This window comes from Sceloporus occidentalis, unplaced genomic scaffold, assembly GCF_023333645.1.
Source record: "Sceloporus occidentalis isolate IW3139 unplaced genomic scaffold, rSceOcc1.0.p SCAF_4, whole genome shotgun sequence".
In the NCBI taxonomy this organism is placed as follows: Eukaryota; Metazoa; Chordata; class Lepidosauria; order Squamata; family Phrynosomatidae; genus Sceloporus; species Sceloporus occidentalis.
The window spans coordinates 192262759-192280569 of NW_028316984.1; the positions used below are offsets into that span (position 1 = coordinate 192262759).

The following is a 17811-nucleotide window of genomic DNA, read 5'->3' on the forward strand; positions in this document are numbered from 1 at the left end:
CAGCTTTCCTGATTTTTGATAGTAACTGAACCAGTCACTTTTAAAAATGAAACACACATCCACCACAGCCAGACATCCAACAAGAAGTGACTTTAAAACCATGCACGGATTTCACTGCTCTCTTATTTCTGAGCTGTGCAGCTATTTATTAAACTTTCTAATAGATCTTAAAATGTATGCATGTTTGTGCAATTATTGGAAGGGGGAGCGGTTTAGGAAAATTGTGTGTTTATTTCAAAACACTTATAGGGCATATACAAAACCATATAAAGACCATTCAGTTTGCCCAGTAAAGTTGGTTTTTTCTGATATTTCTGCGCTGTTGAATGAAGGAATTTAGTACTCTTTAAAAAAAATCACTTACAGATTTCAAAAGAGAGCAAACATTTTATGACACAGGTATAAATTTCAGCATCAAGAGATGTTAATCAGTCACAGACTGAAGAGTTAATGAGCAACAGAGAAAGATAGCATTTGATAGAATTCAAAAAACGGCTGCCTTTCCTAGGAAAGGTCACTTCAATAAATACTTTTATTGGGGAAAAACACACAGCCTTCCCCCCCCCCCAACTTCTGCACCTTAATGGTTGTGTTGTTGTTGTTGTTGCGTGCCTTGAAATTATTGCCGACCTATGGCAAACCCAAAGCAAACTTACCACTGGGCTTTGTTGGCAATTTTTTTCAGAGGGGGGTTGCCTTTGCCATTGCCATTGCCATCCTCTGAGGCTGAAAGAGTGTGATTTGCCCAAGGTCACCCAGTGGGTTTCCATGGCTGAGCTGGTTTCCAGAGTCACAATCCAGTGCTCAGACCAGTACAGGGTGTGTAGAGGAGGGAATTTAGGTTGTGTTGCTTGTCACACAAACATGAAACAAGCAACGTCTTCTGAAATTGCCCCTTCTACATTACCATTAAAGGTACAAGAGGCCTCTCCTGTTTTCACTGTGGCAACTCTATATCCCACTATCCAAGTTTTTAAAAAAATTAAAATTAATTTTTAAATTTAAAATTTAATTTTAATTTTTAAAATTAAAAATGCTCCCTCCCACAAGCCCTAGAGGACACAGAAAAGCAATTTTCACCATACTTTTGCCCTCCTAGGCTCTTTGAGACACAGAGGAGCCTTTCTAAAACCAAAAAACCCAAATAGGAATTAAACTAGAAGCTGCTTTACTTTCTGGTTTTGAGAAGGTCTCTCCTCGGCCTAAAAATGGCTCGGAGAGGCCTCCAAAACTTGGTGACATTGCTGCCAACACTTGCAGTGAGGCAGGCTTCTTTTTTTTCAAACAAATAAATTTCTTTTTAAAAATAAAACCTACAAATAATTTAGTTTAAAAAGCTAAAAAATAATTGAAATTTTAAATGGTAGAAAATCTGATGAAGGGTATAGTGCAGGCTCCCCAACTCCTGACAGTTGTCTGTTGTTGTTGTTGTTGTGTGCCTTCAAGTCATTTCCAACTTATGCAACTTTAAGGCAAACCTATCATAGGGTTTTCTTGGCAAGATTTGTTCAGAGAAGACTTCCCATTGCCTTCTCCTGAGGCTGAGAGAGTGTGACTTGCCTAAGGTCACCCAGTGGGTTTCATGTCTATGCAGGGATTCGAACCCTGATCTCCAGAATCATAGTTCAACATTCAAACCACTACACCACACTGTTTCTTGACAGTTATCTATCCCTGGTTTAAGGAAATCGATACTCTCCTGGCCTTGGGTAGATTTACACTTTAAAACCAAAGTGTGCTGGAAGGAGGAACTCAAATGCGCAATTCATTCCCATTTCCCTAACATTTCTAAAACAGAAAAATCCATAGTTTGCCTGCTAGTTTTTTCCCAGTAACCAAAATCGCACAAAATCTTCCAAATACCGTGCAGTATTTTCTGCATCTAAACTCACCCTGAGTTTCCTTAAACCTTTACCCTCCACTGTGTGTGCTGTATAAACATCCAAACCTCTAAGGGTGCATCTACACTGTTAGCAATAAAGCAGTTTGAGTCCACTTTAAGTGCCATGGCTCAGTGCTATGGAATCCTGGCACCAGAGCTCTCTGACACAGAAGGCTAAATACCTCACAAAACTATGGTACAAATCCTAGAACTTCATAGCACTGAGCCATAGCAGTTAAAGTGGAGTCAAACTGCATTATTTGTGCAGTGCGGATGCACCCCATATCTTCCTGTGCGAGGGATCATATGGCCCTGGGGTCATTAGGATGCATCTATACTGTAGCAATAATCACCATTTTTATTCATTTTTTACTGCGGTCCTACAGAATCCTCGGATGTGTAGTTTTGTGAGGCACCGAAGGACTTGTAAAGCTACAAATCACAGAATTCCACAGAAAGGTGCTACAGCACTCAAAGTGGTATCAAACAGCATTATTTCTACAGCACAGATGCACTCTTAAGTTGATACTTCAGATGCATCTGAACCTGTGGTGGACAAAATGTTACAATAAGTCTGTTAACACACCCTCCAACATTTGTTGGATGAAAACCAGAACATGTGTGGCCAAGCAACCTCATAGTGTGGCCAAGATGGCAAAAGTTATTAGTGAAAAGAAACACACAAGCTGTGTCTGCTACGGTTTGCTTTTGCCTGAGCCTACAGAGAAGGGCAAGATCCCCCCTTCTGATGAGTTAACTGAGTACAATCCTAGGTCCAAAACACACTGCGAAAATAATCCAGTCTGAGACCCCTTTAACTGCCCTGGCTGAATGCTAGGGAATTCTGGGAACTGTAGTTTATGAGACATTTAGCCTTCTCTGTCAGAGAGCCCTGGTGCTACAATAAACTATGATTCCTATGATTCCCCAGCACTGAGCCAGAGCAGTTAAAGCCGTCTCAAACTGGATTATTTATGCAGTCTTTTTTGGACCTTCATTTGCAGCAACTAAAGTAAACTGAGTACAAAAGGGAAAAGTGGGAGAAGCAGACAGAAACCAATAAATAATAAATAATAATAAATTTTTTATTTTTATACCGCCCTTCCATAGATCAGGGCGGTTCACAGCAAATATCAATAAAACAATTAAGAATACATAAAAACACCCCTCTCTCACTGACCCCTCCCCCCTGGTAAAAAGCCACCACAGCGGCAAGATAGTCCTCTGCAGTTCTGGGGAGCTTCTTCCCAGGCGACGTGGGGGGGGGGCAGCGGCAGAAGTAGTCCTCCACCAGCTCTCAGGCAGTCCCCGATGTTGCTGGGTCTGCCTGATGGCTCCCTCTGAGGCCGAGATGACAGTTGAAGAGGGAGGGGCCTCTTCCTTCAGGCAGACCTTTTAAGACATTTTAAAAGCAGTTGAAAAAAGTGGGAAAGCAGATTAATTGGGGCTGCCTCTGCCAAATCAGCACAATTGCAGGGTATGTGTATGGGGGTTATCAGATGGGGGGGGGGGATGAAGGACGGGAGCGAAGCGGATCACTCCCGTCTCTATCCCATTTTTATTGCATGATCATGCAAATTAGTATCACAAACGTCACGCTTATCTGGTCATTATCCCATCAATGAAGGAAAATGGACCTGTCATTTTTCAATAACAGAAACTTGCACTAATGCAAAACGATAGGACAATTCCACTTCACTGGTGAGATAATGATGGGATAAACGCACCATCATATGATTGCCTTTTGTGTGATCGCAGTAAATTACAATTCACTGACGGGATAATGACCACATTAGCACAACGTTGTATAATCTTTCATGCAATTGGACAAAAGGACAGGAAAAGGATGTCTAGTCTAGGGACCCTCCAACCTGTTTTTATTGGCTCTATTTCCCCTCCCAAAGGCACCCTTTTCTGGAATTTTATTTTAAATGAACTGTCTTTCCTGGAAGCCTCCAGGAGCAGTACTTTATGTTTTCAATAGGCTCCAGACCACCTTCCAATGTTCAAATTAATACAACCCAATTTTTCAAGTCACTTCCATTTAACTGTATATACTCGACTATATGTTAACCTCATGTCAATAGCAAGTAAGCACGTCGTACAGAAAAGTACAAGTCAATGTGTGCAACAACCAGTGTATGTGTGTGTGCGCTTGCTTTGCATTGCTGGAGGCATGTTCTCCACACCCACTTCATCTGTGTACAGGAGCCAAGTTGAAGAGAAAGGTCCCTGTAGCAAATGGAGTATGGAGAATCAAGGTGGGAAGGGCATTCAGGTCCCTAATCCACAACCCTTGTAACTGTAAAAATGAAACAGGAACAGACACCATCATACATACACGCACATTCAATGGGACGGATCCAAGGCAAAACATTAGAGGTGTGTGTGTGTGTGTGTAAGTCAAAGAATAACAGTATTGCTTACTGTGGCTTAAACCTGCCGGTATCAGAGTTCATCTGCTGAAGTGGATTCTGAGCCACTTGAAAGCTTATGCCATAAGTAGATCTGCTAAATTTCTAAGGGATTTTGTTAGTTTTGCTGCTACAGACTAGACTGGCAGGGCCTCCTAACTCCTACAGTGAGGGATAAAATGGCTACCACTACCCACATTGCTTTTGAAGGTCACTTTTTAACTAGAATTCCCAGAATTCCCCAACCAAATGGAGATTTTGGAAGCTATAGTCGAAAGAGTACCTTTGTATCCAAGCTGTGGGAAGAGCTATTTTATACCTGACTTCAGGAGAGGAAACATTGCATTGCCCTACCTATCTAGATCCGGTCTTATTGGTCCAAACAACACTGCAGGAATAATCCAGTTTGAGACCACTTTAACTGTCCTGGCTCAATGCTAGGGAATTCTGGGCACTGTAGTTCTGTGTAACATTTAGCCTTGTCTTTGTCAGAGAGCTCTGGTGCCACAATAAACTACAATTTCCAGGATTCGCTAGCACTGAGCCAGGGCAGTTAAAGTGGTCTCGAACTGGATTATTTCTGCTTTTGACCGATCACTGCCAATTCCTTTCTTACTAAAGACTCTGATTCTTTTCACAGTGACAAGATTGGGAGAATGTTACATAGTCTATGGGTGATGCTGCCCCTGCTGAGTTTCTCATACAGATGCTAAAGGCATGGAGCCCAATATCCAGAGTTGTTTTTTTTCCTTTTCAGTTTTTACTAGTTACCTGTGTTTTTGTTTCTTGCAACTGCCCTTTGTGCTCTTGCCTCATCACAAAGAGTCAAGGAGGAAAATATTATGATAAGGTCTGATAATGCAAGATATTTTAGCTTGAGAAAAACAATCTACTCTATATATTCAGGTATAAGTAGGGTTGCCATAAGTGAGGACCTCCAAACCGGGACAAATGTAGGACAAATGCAGGACAACGTTTTCAAATGTAGGACACATTTTATAAAAATGGAGGACACTCAAAAATTGAGGCTTTTTTTTTAGAAATGTTAATATAAATGCATGTTTCTTAGGCATGATCAAAATGGAGGACATTTTGACATTATTCGTAGACAGATCACGGAAATGTACTTCCCTTTCTGGCCACCCCCCTCTCCCCATTCCAAACAGCACATTTGAGCATTGAACATGGCTTTATTTTAACATTGCCTCTTGCATATTTCAGAGGCTTATTCCACAACCAAACCCTTTGGTCAAGGGACTTTGGTTTTTCTTCATTTTGTCTTGTTTTGTCTCTATTCCTCCCCACTAAATAAAGAAGACATGAAATGGAGTTAATGGGTACAAGTTGTTAAACAAAAATGTCTTGTGAGACTCTGTAGGCAAGAGGTGCACCATGTTAAGAACTGCATTAAGCACACTTAGGCTGCTGCCACACTGCTTTCACTCTCATCACTCCATCCTATGGAATCCTGGGATTTGTAGTTTGTTGTGGTGCCAAGGCTGGGCTTTGAAATCTCAGGCATAAGAGAGGCAAAAGGCTTGGGCTGCATCTACACTGGAGAAATAATCTGGTTTGAGACCACTTTAACTGTCTTGGCTGAATGCTATGGAATTCTGGGAATGGTGGTCTGTTCCAGCACCACAGCAGAATGGCAGTTAAACCCCTGGAAAGCTATCTGACCAAGGTGACCAATGCCCTCACCCCAAAATGTAGGGCACCCAAGCAAAAATATGTAGGACATGGCCAAAAATAAAAGCTAAAAACACCCATGTAATTATAAATCCATGCTTCTTAGCCATGATCCAAATGGAGGACCTTTTGAAATTTGACAGAAGAGGACATGTCCTGGAAAAGGAGGAGGATGCCTGGTCACCTTGTCTCTGGTCCAAAATACACTGCAGAAATAAAACAATGCTGGACTGAAATGCCCAGAGTTCCTCACCAAAGCTGCATCCACACTGAGGAAATAATCCAGTTTGAGAGTGACTTAACTGTCCTGGGTTAGTGCTGGGGAATGCTGGGAATTGTAGTACATTGTGGCCCCAGAGCTATCTCTGGCAGGGAGTCCCATAACCCTCCAAACGTAGTTGAACTGCAGTGCCCAGAATTCCTCCCCAGGTGCATCCACACTGAGGAAATGGTCCAGTTTGAGACTGCTCAGTGCTGGGGAATCCTGGGAATTGTAGTCTATTGTGGCCTCAGAGCCATCACTGACAGAGAAGTCTCAATGTCTCCCAAACACTAGCATTCCCAGGATTCCCTAGCACTGAGTTAAAACAGTCTCAAAGTGGGTTATTATTCCTGCAGTGTGTGTGAGAGATATAAAAGCTAGGGACTGGATTCATTTGGAGGATCTCTGTGTCCAAAACACACTGCTTGGACTGCAAGGGCTCAGTGCTATGGAATCCTGGGAATTGTAGTTTATTGTGGCACCAGAGCTCTCTGACAGAGAAGGCCAAATGCCTCACAGACCCCAGAATTCCAGAGCATTGAGCTTTGGCAGTTAAAGGGGTCTCAAAGTGCAGAGGGGGGGGGAGAGAGAAAAGCCAGGGAGTGTGAATGAGCTCTGAGAGGAGGAGGAGGAGGAGGAGGAGGAGGAGGAGGGAGGGAGCCAAGGGAAGTGGCCAGGACCACCAGAGGAGCCCCTGCTTTTCCTCATCATCGCAGCCTTCTCACGGCAAGAGGCTCTGCCCCCAGCCAGGCAACGCCTCCATTCAGTCTCCTTTTGTCAAAAGAGCTCTGGTGCCACAAGAAACTACAATTCCCAGAATCCCATAGCACTGAGCCATGGATGTTTAAGGGGGGGGGGTCAAACTATTTCTGCAGCCTTTTGCTACCCCAAAGCCTTCTATTATTTACCAGCAACTTGCAAGGCAAAATCTCTTCCTTCCAAGCCCTTGAAAACCAACCCAAGGGGAGGGCTGATTGCTTCTTTCCCATTGGTCAGCTTCGGGAGAAATTTGCATATTACAAGGAAAGGTGTTTAGGGCCTCAAAAACGACCCTGTGATAAAGAATTACAACAATACTGAGTGGTAGACATTTAAAAGATGAGGAGGCATTTAGACTCCCAGGGAAACAGGAACGACTGATGGCCTTTTTTTCTTTGCTCACTGTAACCTGAAAGTAATGCCTCTTGCAGGGTATATATACCAAGTGGGCTGGCAATAGCTCTGAGTGGCAGATGTCTTGAAGACCTGCTCTCTAGGCAAAGCCAGGCAGGGAGGTGGGGAGGGTGGCACACAGCCATGGGGAGGGCTGGAGCTGCCTCCAGGGCCTTGCTGGGGGGGGAGGTCCCGGGGGAGGGGCCAAACCAGGGCGGGACTGTGTGGCCCCGCCCCAAACCGGGAAAGTCCCGCCCCCAGGCGGGATATGGCAAGCCTAGGTATAAGTCTAGAAATTTTAGTCAACTTATCAATGGGTCAATGTAAGTCCTGTACTTATTAAACTCTTATTTAAAAAGGGAACCATCCTCTGGTGAAAGGCAAGAGCATAATCTGTCCTGGAAGCACTGATTCTCTTCTATTCTGTCATCCATCCAACCTTTAGTGTGAGCACAAACAGTTATGTCTGCTGGAATTTTTAAAGTTCTTTGGCATTGCTTTCCTTTGCTTAACTCTTTTATTACATGCCTCTAGGTAGTACCATTGACTTATCCATGGGTCATATCAAAATCTATAATTTTGTGCCCAAAATCTGCCCTCGACTTATACATGAGGTTGACTTATAGTTGAGTATATATGTTATACTTCTGCATTTCTTGCAAGACAACAACAATAAAAATACATTTATATCCTGCATTATTCCAATACTGAAACCCAAAGTAGCTTTCCAAAGTTAAAACATATACAATTAAAACAGTTACAAAAACAGAAGTAAAAACAAATACATGTTGAGTCTCCCTTATCCGAAACACCAGAAGAATTTTGGACTTTTTCAGATTTTGGAATATTGGCATATACATAATGAGAAATCTTGGATATGGGACCCAAGTGTAAACACAAAATTCATGTATGTTTCCCACACACCTTATATAGATAGCCTGAAGGTAATTTTAAAAAATATGTTATAAAATTTTGTGCACGAAGCAAAGTTTGTGTACACTGAACCACCAGAAAGCAAAAGTGTCAGTATCTCAGCCACCCATTAAAAAATTGGATTTTGGAGTAGTTCAAATTTTGGATAAGGGAGACTCAACCTGTAGTAAGCTATTATTAAAGCACAATAGGACAATACAGTTGCCCCTTAGAACTTGTGAGGGATCCGTTCTGGAACCCCCTGCAAGTTTGAAATCTCACGCATATTCAAGCCCCATAGGCTTGAATGGGGCACGTGCCCCATAGAGGTTAATGGCGGTCGCCCCTCCGCGTATTTTCAAGTCCGTGCATTTGAAGTCCACAGACTTGGAGAAGCGACTGTACTTAGAATTAAAATCCTTTAAATCAGATTCTTTAAAATAATAATAAAAAAGATTTTAAAATCAGCAATTTGGGACTCAAAGCAGCTCACAGTACAATTTGCTGATGGATACTTGGACCTACAGCAAGGGGCCAAAAGTGAATCTGCATATATCCAGAGAAGAAATACAACTCCAGCACCAGACAAACCTAGACCGAGACTACTTTAACATTACACCACATTTCATAATAGGAAAGACACTGAAGCCAGAGTGGCCAACTGTGGCTTTCCAGATGGGTTTGGACTACAGTTCCCACCAGCTCCAGATACATATGGTAAAGGACTATGGGAGTTGTAGTACAACTTCCAAAAAGACAGTGTTACAAATGGTCAATCCTGATGTAACTCACCAAAAGGCCAAAAATGATACAGGCTGTAAATGGTGGGAAATATCATAGTGCTAAAAGAGAAAAATACATGCCCCATGGCACACTTTGTGCCTTTTATGCTAGCTTTCTGCCCTTAGGTTGGTGAAAGATGCCATCTTACCACAAAAGTTGGAAAAAAGATGTAACTACCAATCCAATTTTCTACAAAAAATATGATGTGGATACATAACATCTTGTTTTTCATTTCAGGAAGCAATATTTCTTGGGGTCGGCAAGTTCTGTTCAAAAAGCAATACTGGATTGCAGCACTCTCACCCATCTCCTCTTGGAACAGAAACTTGGCACACTCAAGAGTCAACTAGGAAACCTTTTTCCTGACTTTGGCCCGTTACAGACAGGCCTAAAAGTGCGCACTCTGTGCGTGCTAGGGTTAGAAAGGAGCGTTCTTTCTGGACGCTCCCAATCCTAGCACGCGTGGAGCGCGCACAAAATGGCGGCGGCCATTCAACACGGCCGCCACCATTACAACGTCACGACCACGCTGCCTCCAAACGTCCTTGCGCCACGCGAGGGCGCTTAGAGCGCCCTTTAGGTAGCGTAAGAAGGAGCTCTGAAATGGAGCTCCTTCTGGAGTTTGCGTTGCTGGCGTAGCCTTCAGACGGCTGCACCAGCGGCGCAGAGGAGAAAGGGGCCAAGCGGCCCCTTTCTCCTCCTCCCCGCTGCCGCGGGGTGTCCTTGGGGCTTGAAGCCCCAAGGACACCCCTTTCCAGGCCACAGGGAAGCGGCCTTTTGCCGCTTCCCTGCGGCCTGGAAAGCAGCGGATCGGGGCCTTGGAGGCTGCCGGTCTGGCAGGTGAGGCCCCGATACAGCAGGGAAAGGGGCGGGTGCAGGCCGCCCCAAATGGGTGGTCTGTAACCCGCCATAGAGAGGATATAGTAGGAAAACCTCAGTTGGTCTGGACCTTATCCACAGCTGGCTGATATCTGCCAATAACTGCTTTTGCAAGAAGCCCACTTCAGTGAGCAAGTATAAGGTCCGATGAGGAAACTTGCATAACGCTACAGCTTCTCTCCGGTAAATGAGGGCGGAGGTGCAGAATCATTACTTGCAAGAAAGAAATATAGTAGAAGACATAAAACTCTGAACAATAAAGTGAGGATCATCCAAGCGATCGTATTTCTATTCACCATGCATGGCAATAATAAACAAAACAAAACAAAAAAAAAAGCCAACAGGAAGAAAATCATTTGAAATGTGGTACTAAATTGAGGCATTCGTATTTTGGCCACATCATGAGGAAAAATGAATAATTATAAAAGACAATGTTGCTAGGAAAGGTGGCAATAGAAAGAGAGGTAGACCACATGCCAGATGGATAGATTCAATCATGGAGGACACAGACATGAGCTTACAGGTCCCGATCAGAAAGGCTGAGGACAAGAGGTCTTGGAGATGTCTCATCCACAGAACTGCCATGAGTCAAGATCAATTTGAGGGCAGCTAACAACAATACGAAGAAATCCTAAGGAGCCATGAGAAGTAGTGTGGTATAGTGGTCAGAACAACAACAACAACAAGAAAAATCTCTTTTCCTGTAGCTTTCATCCATTGCTCTGAGTCTTATTTTTTGGAGCAGCACGAAACAAGCTTGCTCCATCCTCAATATGACACCCCTTCAAATATTTTAACAGGGTTATCATATCACCTCTTAAGGAAAGACAGGGTATAAATTAAGACAGGGTATAAATTGATTAACTTAAAAAAAAAACCCTAACAGAGAGAGAGAGAGAGAGAGAGAGAGAGAGAGATCATAGAGTTGGAAGAGACCGCAAGGGCCATCCAGTCCAACCCCCTGCCATACAGGAAATCCAAATCAAAGCATCCCTTAACCTTCTCTTCTCCAGGTTAGATAGATAAAGACAGAGTCAGGGCCAGTTTTTGAAAGATGACAACCATGCTTGAAATGGCTGTATGTTTATCAGCCCGTTCAAATCTTCCTAGGAAAGAAAGGGTCAATTGTTAGAACCCAAAATACAGATATCAAGGGATAGACAGGAAGAGTATGTTTTGTTCCACAGAACAGGGAAGCCAAGACTTTGTCCAACAGGCATAAGTTTTTAGGCCTGGCAACATTTACAATGTGCTTTTATAGAGAGTTAATGGGAAGTCATTTCCTTAGTGTTCAAATGGGTTTAAGTCTCTTTGGTGGATGTAGTTTAATAAATTTCCACAAACCCTTTGCCCATGTAGTCTGTTGTCAAAATAAGGGTAGAGCTTTTGTTGTCAAAATATCAGGTAGAGCTGTCCACCTCCTACACTATTCCCAAACTGTTAGCACATTTATACTAACTCTCTCATTGTCTCTACCATAACTAAGAATGTATCTACACTACAAAATTACAGCAGTTTGATACCACTTTAACGGCTGTGGTTTTATCCTATGGAATCCTGGGATTTGTAGCTTGGTGAGGTACTTGTGGGTTCTCTGGTGAAGAACTCTAGTTCTGCAGAACTCTCCTGAATTACACGACAATTAAACTTGTATCTCAAACTGCTGTAACTGGAGATGGACATGTTACTTTAATAATCACATAGAAGAGAGGTCCACACTTAAATAGACTGTCGGTTGTCTTTTTAAATTGCATTTTAAAAATAATTTATCATTACTGACTGGCCCCAGCTTAGAAGAGGCATTCCCCCCCCCCCCCCCCTTATCTCCTGAACTGGACAGAATGCCTCTTCCAAGGCAGTGTCTGCTCCAACTCTGGTGTGAGTAACACCTGAAAACAACAAGGCAAAAGCCTTGGCCTTTAAAACTCTTGCTTTGTTTCTGTTTTCTTGATTAAGTTTTCATGCAACCTGTGACAAAAGTTCTGGCTTTGGTTTTTATTCTGACCCACCTCAAAGGGTTGTTGTCTGGCAAGAAGCAGGGACAAAGAGAGTCACTATAGCTCCCTTAAGCCCTTGGAGAGAAGGAGGGATATCAACCTTATATTAAATACAGCGGGCCTTTAACGAGAGAGCCAGTGTAGCATAGTGGTTTGAGCTGTGGGACTCTGAAGAGCAGGGTTCAAATCCCAGCTCAGCCACAGAAACCCACTGGGTGACCCTGGGCAAGTCACACTCTCTCAGCCTCAGAGGATGGTCATTGTTTTCTTGGCAAGTTTCTTCAGAGGGGGTTTGCCCTTGCCTTTGAATGCTGAAAGAGTGTGACTTATGGTGACCCTATCATAAGGCTTTCTTGGCAAGTTACTTCACAGGGGGGTGGGCCAACAACAGCGATAACAACAAAAATAACAACAATGCCCATGGTAGCCTCTGAAGTTCGGTTCCGGGACCCCCTGTGGATACCAATATCCATGGCTGTTCAAGGACCACTGTATACAGTGGGATAGTAAAAATCGTGTCCCTTATATAAAATGGCAAAATCAAGCCATGCTTTTTGGATTTATATATATACACACATACAAACAAACTTGTAAATGGCTGAATTTGTGGATCTAGAAGACTTACTGTACATGAATAAAGTAACATTCAATAGATCTTTCTGTTCCCAACCTGGAAGAGAACAGCTCTTAAAGACATGGCAATACACAATTCTGCTGCCTTTCCCTCCTGTGTTTTCTGTAGCAGTCACAACCTACAGCAGGTGGAAGGAGAGAGCAGACCAAAGATGTACTCTGTCCTGTGACCCACAAAGGTCCAAGGGCAGGCAGAATGCAGATACAAATCAACCTATAAATCTCTGGCCAGGAACTCAGCACAGACTTTTGACCCCTGTTTTAACATCAGCAGCAAGTAATATAAGTTGCACACTAAATTGGAACCCAGAAATGGGAAAGCAGGTACGGAACAGGAAAAGCTACAAATTAATGCAGTGCAATTCTTGTATTCAAATATCCAGGATCACGATACTTAATTCTAAACTTTATGTCCTTTGTGTTCTTAAGCTCCAGTTGGTGGATCTCGAGGTCATAAAAAGCACAGAATATCCTCAGGGGTTGTTCTGGTTTCTGATTACATTAGCCAACCCATTCTTCAAATGATCATTTGACCCTTAAGCTCAGCTGGTAGCAAAACAGCCCAAACCAAACCCTAATTGCCCAAACAGACTTCTAACAGCATTATGTTATACCTTGAAATCAGTCCATCCTGCACCATACGTTATATCAAGGGTGGGTAACTACAGTGCAAAGTTAATTTTTGCTCCTACGAGCAAGCTGCAGTGCCCCATTTTAGCAGAAAATCAGTCCCAAAATCCAAACTGTAAATGACTTGTGGTTGCTGTTTCCAAGGCTGGGATTAAGCTAATCCACTGCTTCTGGAGGCCTTAGAAGCAGCAAATTAATATTTTTCAAGGTTGTTGTTCCCTATCCACCCCAAACTGCAACAGATTTGTGGATCTCAAGCCCCTCGCTCAAATGGGTTGGGTCCCACATATGGCCCAAGGGCCAAGCTTTCTTCACCCCTGTTTTATATGCACAAATTCAACTCCTAGGATCTGAAAGCCTATGTTAGAAAAGACCCTTTTCTGGCTAATAACTTGATTTGTTGCTGCCAGTTAGAGCAAAGAATACTGAGCTAGAAGGACAGACTTGATGGACAGCTGCCAGTCACAGCAAGCAATACTGAGCTAGAAAGACAGGTGTAATTTGAAGGAGGCAACTTCTTATTTTGCTAACATTGCACAGGCAAACCCAAGGCCCAGAGGAAGACTGGCATTTTGAGCACTGAACGCAGGAGACCAGGGTTCAAATCCCCACTCAGCCACGAAAGCCCATTGGGTGACCTTGGGAAGCCGCGCTCTCTCAGCTTCGGAGGATGTCAATGGCAAAACCTCTCTGATGAAAATTTGCAAGCAAACTCTATGATAGGCTCACCTTAGGGTCGCCATAAGTCAGAAATGACTTAAAGGCACACAATGCACACGTGCACAAACAAATAAATTACTCCTTTAAAGTCTCAGGATTATGAGAGGCCTCTAAATAAACATTGAAGAGGAATGATTATTCAAAATAATGTATCATAGAATCATAGAATTGGAAGAGACAACAAGGGCCATCCAGTCCAACCCCCCTGCCATGCAGGAACTCTCAATTACTTTTCTGGTGTAATGCTAGATAGAGTCTTGGAAGCAAGACCCAGTTTATGGCCTCAGTCTTACATGATTCAACCCTGGCCTTGAATCAACCTAGATCTCTTTGGAGGTCCCAGGAGCAGATTTGCAGGAAAGACTGGGAGAGGGTCAAAAACTCTGGGGTTGACTTGAGGGGCAGACAAAGGGTCCTTTTTGAAACAGAATGAGCAAAATGCAACTAAGCTGCTCAAGTCTCAGATGAAATGGTGAATTAACAAATGGCACATGATAAATGTGTGTCTGTGCGCATGTGACTCCACACATCACCCACATACATAGTGTTCCAGTGGAGCTCATGAGGCCTATGTTCTCAGCTTTTTAATGATCAGCGACTATAATATCGTCTGCCACCCTTGTCTCCCCAATCTCTAAGTCTAGCTGCAACTCCACAGACAAGGAGAGGGAAAATGGTTTTCCCAAGCACTATTGTTATGAGGGATCTTTGTAATCAAAACATTTTGGAGCAAGCAAGATCCATTAGATTTGCAAAAGACCCACTCCTATTAGAGAGAAAGACACCTATAGATAAATACAGCCGCCCCTCTGTTCTCGCAGACTTGAGATCTGCTGTCTTGAAGATTCATGGAGGGGCAACCTTCGTTGTTTTCAATGGGGCACACCCCCCTACACATGCCCTGCGCACACTCATGGGCACATGCCCCATTCAAGCCTATGGGGCTTCAATATTGGCGAGTCCCCGTTTTTGCAGGGTGGGTGGGTCCAGAATGGACCCCCTGTGAAAATGGAGGGTTGACTGTAGTTGGATAGATCAACCCAGCTATCTGTACTTTTAGATTCCCCTTACAGGTAGGAACTACATGGCTTCTGGGAGCTGAAGTCCAAAGTCTCTTAAAGGGCACAGTTTGGGGACCACTGATCTACACTGTGAAATTAACACTGTTTGACACCACTAACTGCCATGGCTCCATCCTAAGGAATCCTGGGATTTGTAGTTGTTGTGGCACCCAAGCTCATGGTGGCAGAAGAGGAGATGGCCATTCTTTCCTGCAGAACCCCCGCTGTATTTGTGAACACTAATAAATTATCTTTTATACTGACGGCTGCTGCCACACTGCAGAATTAATGCTGTTTGAGACCGCTTGGCTCCATGCTATGGGCTCCAAGGATTTGTAGTTTGTTGCGGCACCCACCTCTCAGGCAGGGAATTCCACAGCATGGAGACAAGGCAGTTAAAGCAGTGTTAAACTGCTTTAATTTTGTAGTGTAGATGCAACTTCATCCATCACACATGTTGGACCATGGAGGCCCTGGGGGGTCTTCTTGCATTCTTGCAGAAACTGGCTTCTTTGGGGCTGCTGAGCCCAAGAGGAGCCACCATCTCTTCACACTCCCCTCTAATTATTGTCATTGTGTGCATTCAAATCATTTCTGACTTATGGTGACCCTAAGGTCGAGAGCCAGTGTGGCCTAGTGGTTAGAGTGTAAGACTATGACTCTGGAGACCAGTGTTCAATTCCCTGCTTGGCCATGAAACCCACTTGGTGACTTTGGGCAAGTCACATGCTCTCAGCCTCAGGGGAAGCCTATGGCAAACCTCCTCTCATCAAATCTGGCCAAGAAAACTCCATAATAGGGTGCCCGTGATAGGGCATACAACAACAACACACAAATGCAAATCCATTGTCAAGTTTTTTTGACAAGTTTCTTCAGAGTGTGTGTGTGTTGGGGGGGGGGTGCCCTTGCCATCCTCTGGCATTTTGGCTTAGTTCAGTATGAAGTGGTATAAAAATGTAGCTTTTATTGGCAAACTTCTTCAGAGGATGTACATAGAGAGATTATTGTGTAGTACCTTTGAGACTCACTGAAAGAAAGAAACTGGCACCATGAGCTTTCCTAGACTTAAGTCTACTTCCTCAGATGCACTTGGTGGAGTGTAAGGCAGGCACAGACATATATATGCCATTGTCATGACACACACACTTCAACACTATCTGACCCCATCCTCATGACCCCTACATTCATCTCTTCCCCTCACCACAGGCTAGTCCCATTGCAAAAATGGATTGGCCACTTCATCTCCATGCACAAAGACCAGATTCCTATGCCTTTGTGCACTAACCACCATCCTTAAAACTGAACCAGCAACTTCGTATCCATACACAAAGGGTTTGTACTCTGAATTGACATCCTCACATACCAATGGCATATATATGTCTGGACCTGGATGCCACTCCACCAAATGTGTCTGAGGAAGTAGATTGAAGTCTAGGAAATGCCTCTGAGGAAGTACCGTAGACTGAGGTCTAGGAAGTACCTCTGAGAAAGCAGATTGTGTAGGAAATGCCTCTGAGGAAGTAGATTGAGGTCTAGGAAATGCCTCTGAGGAAGTAGACTGAGGTCTAGGAAATACATTTGAGGAAACAGACTGAGTTCTAGGAAGAGCCGTTGAGGAAGTACATTGTGTAGGCAATGCCTCTGAGGAAGTAGATTGAGGTCTAGGAAATGCCTTTGAGGAAGTAGACTTAAGTCTGCAAAAGCTCATGCTGCCTAACTTCTTTCTTTTCAGTGAGTCTCAAAGGTGCTGCAAGATCTCTCTACACACTGCTTCCAGAGACCAACACGGCTATATCTTTGATATTTGGAGGGAGCTTGCCCTGGTGACTCCAGAGACTGAGAACCTGTGTAACTTGTCCATGATCCCCAGCGTGTTTCCATGGATTTGAACCCGGGCCTCTGGAGTCCAAGGCTCCAACCACTGCACCACCCTGCCTTTGAGAAGAAACAAGGAGTCCCAAAGAGAGGGCTGGACTTACGCAGAGACGGTCTTCCCGCTGAGGACCTGGGCAGGCTGCATGGCCATTCCTGCGACCCGGTTGCTCCAAGTGGCTCCGATGGTGTTGGGCAGAGGGGGTTTAAAAGGGGGTCCTGGGTTCCAATCCTGCCCCCAGCCCTTCTGGGGCCAACCACGTGGTGGAGGAGGGGAGGCTGCAAAGCCTGGGAGGAGTGGCACGAGGCCTTTGGTGCCAACCAACCAGGCAACTGGGGCAAGAGGGGAGGAGGAAGAGGAGGAGGAGAAGGAAGAAGAGGAGGACAAGGGGCAACTTTTTCCGGATGGAGGCTGAGCTCTCTCTCAGTGTCTTTCTCTGCCGCTTGCAACGCCCCGATCCGCCCCCTTGGACTCCAAGGAGGGGCTTGGGGTCCCAGCCCCCTTTTTGTCCGCCCCAGAAAGAGGAGGGGCCCTGGATCAGCTGGTTGCAAACCCAGGCAGCCTTAGCAAACTGAGCCAGGGATACAGGGCAGGATACATGTGGCAAGGCTTGGAAACTCCCAAGGCTTCAACATGGCTATAGTGCACTTTGCACAGAAAGAGATACTGCAGCAGCACCTTTGAGGCTCTCTGGAAGAAAGAAGTGGGCAGCATGAGCTTTCCTAGACCTCGGTCCGCTTCCTCAGAGGCATTTCCTAGACCTCAGTCTACTTCCTAAAGGCATTTCCTAGACCTCAGTCTACTTCCTAAAAGGCATTTCCTAGACCTCAATCTACTTCCTCAGAGGCATTTCCTAGACCTCAGTCTACTTCCTCAGAGACATTTCCTAGACTTTACTCTACTTCCTAAAAGGCATTTCCTAGA

General features: G+C 44.3%; 1 protein-coding gene across 1 annotated transcript in view; it reads right to left on the reverse strand.

Moving 5' to 3' along the window:
* The window catches only part of MTHFD1 (methylenetetrahydrofolate dehydrogenase, cyclohydrolase and formyltetrahydrofolate synthetase 1), a 113875-nt gene extending 96530 nt beyond the window's left edge, over window positions 1–17345 (reverse strand). The window contains exon 1 of the mRNA XM_089522726.1: window positions 16994–17345. Coding sequence (XP_089378852.1) covers window positions 16994–17040 — 47 coding nt within the window. The 5' untranslated portion in view covers window positions 17041–17345. The remainder of the gene's footprint in view (window positions 1–16993) is intronic.
* Between the last annotated feature and the right edge of the window lie 466 nt (window positions 17346–17811).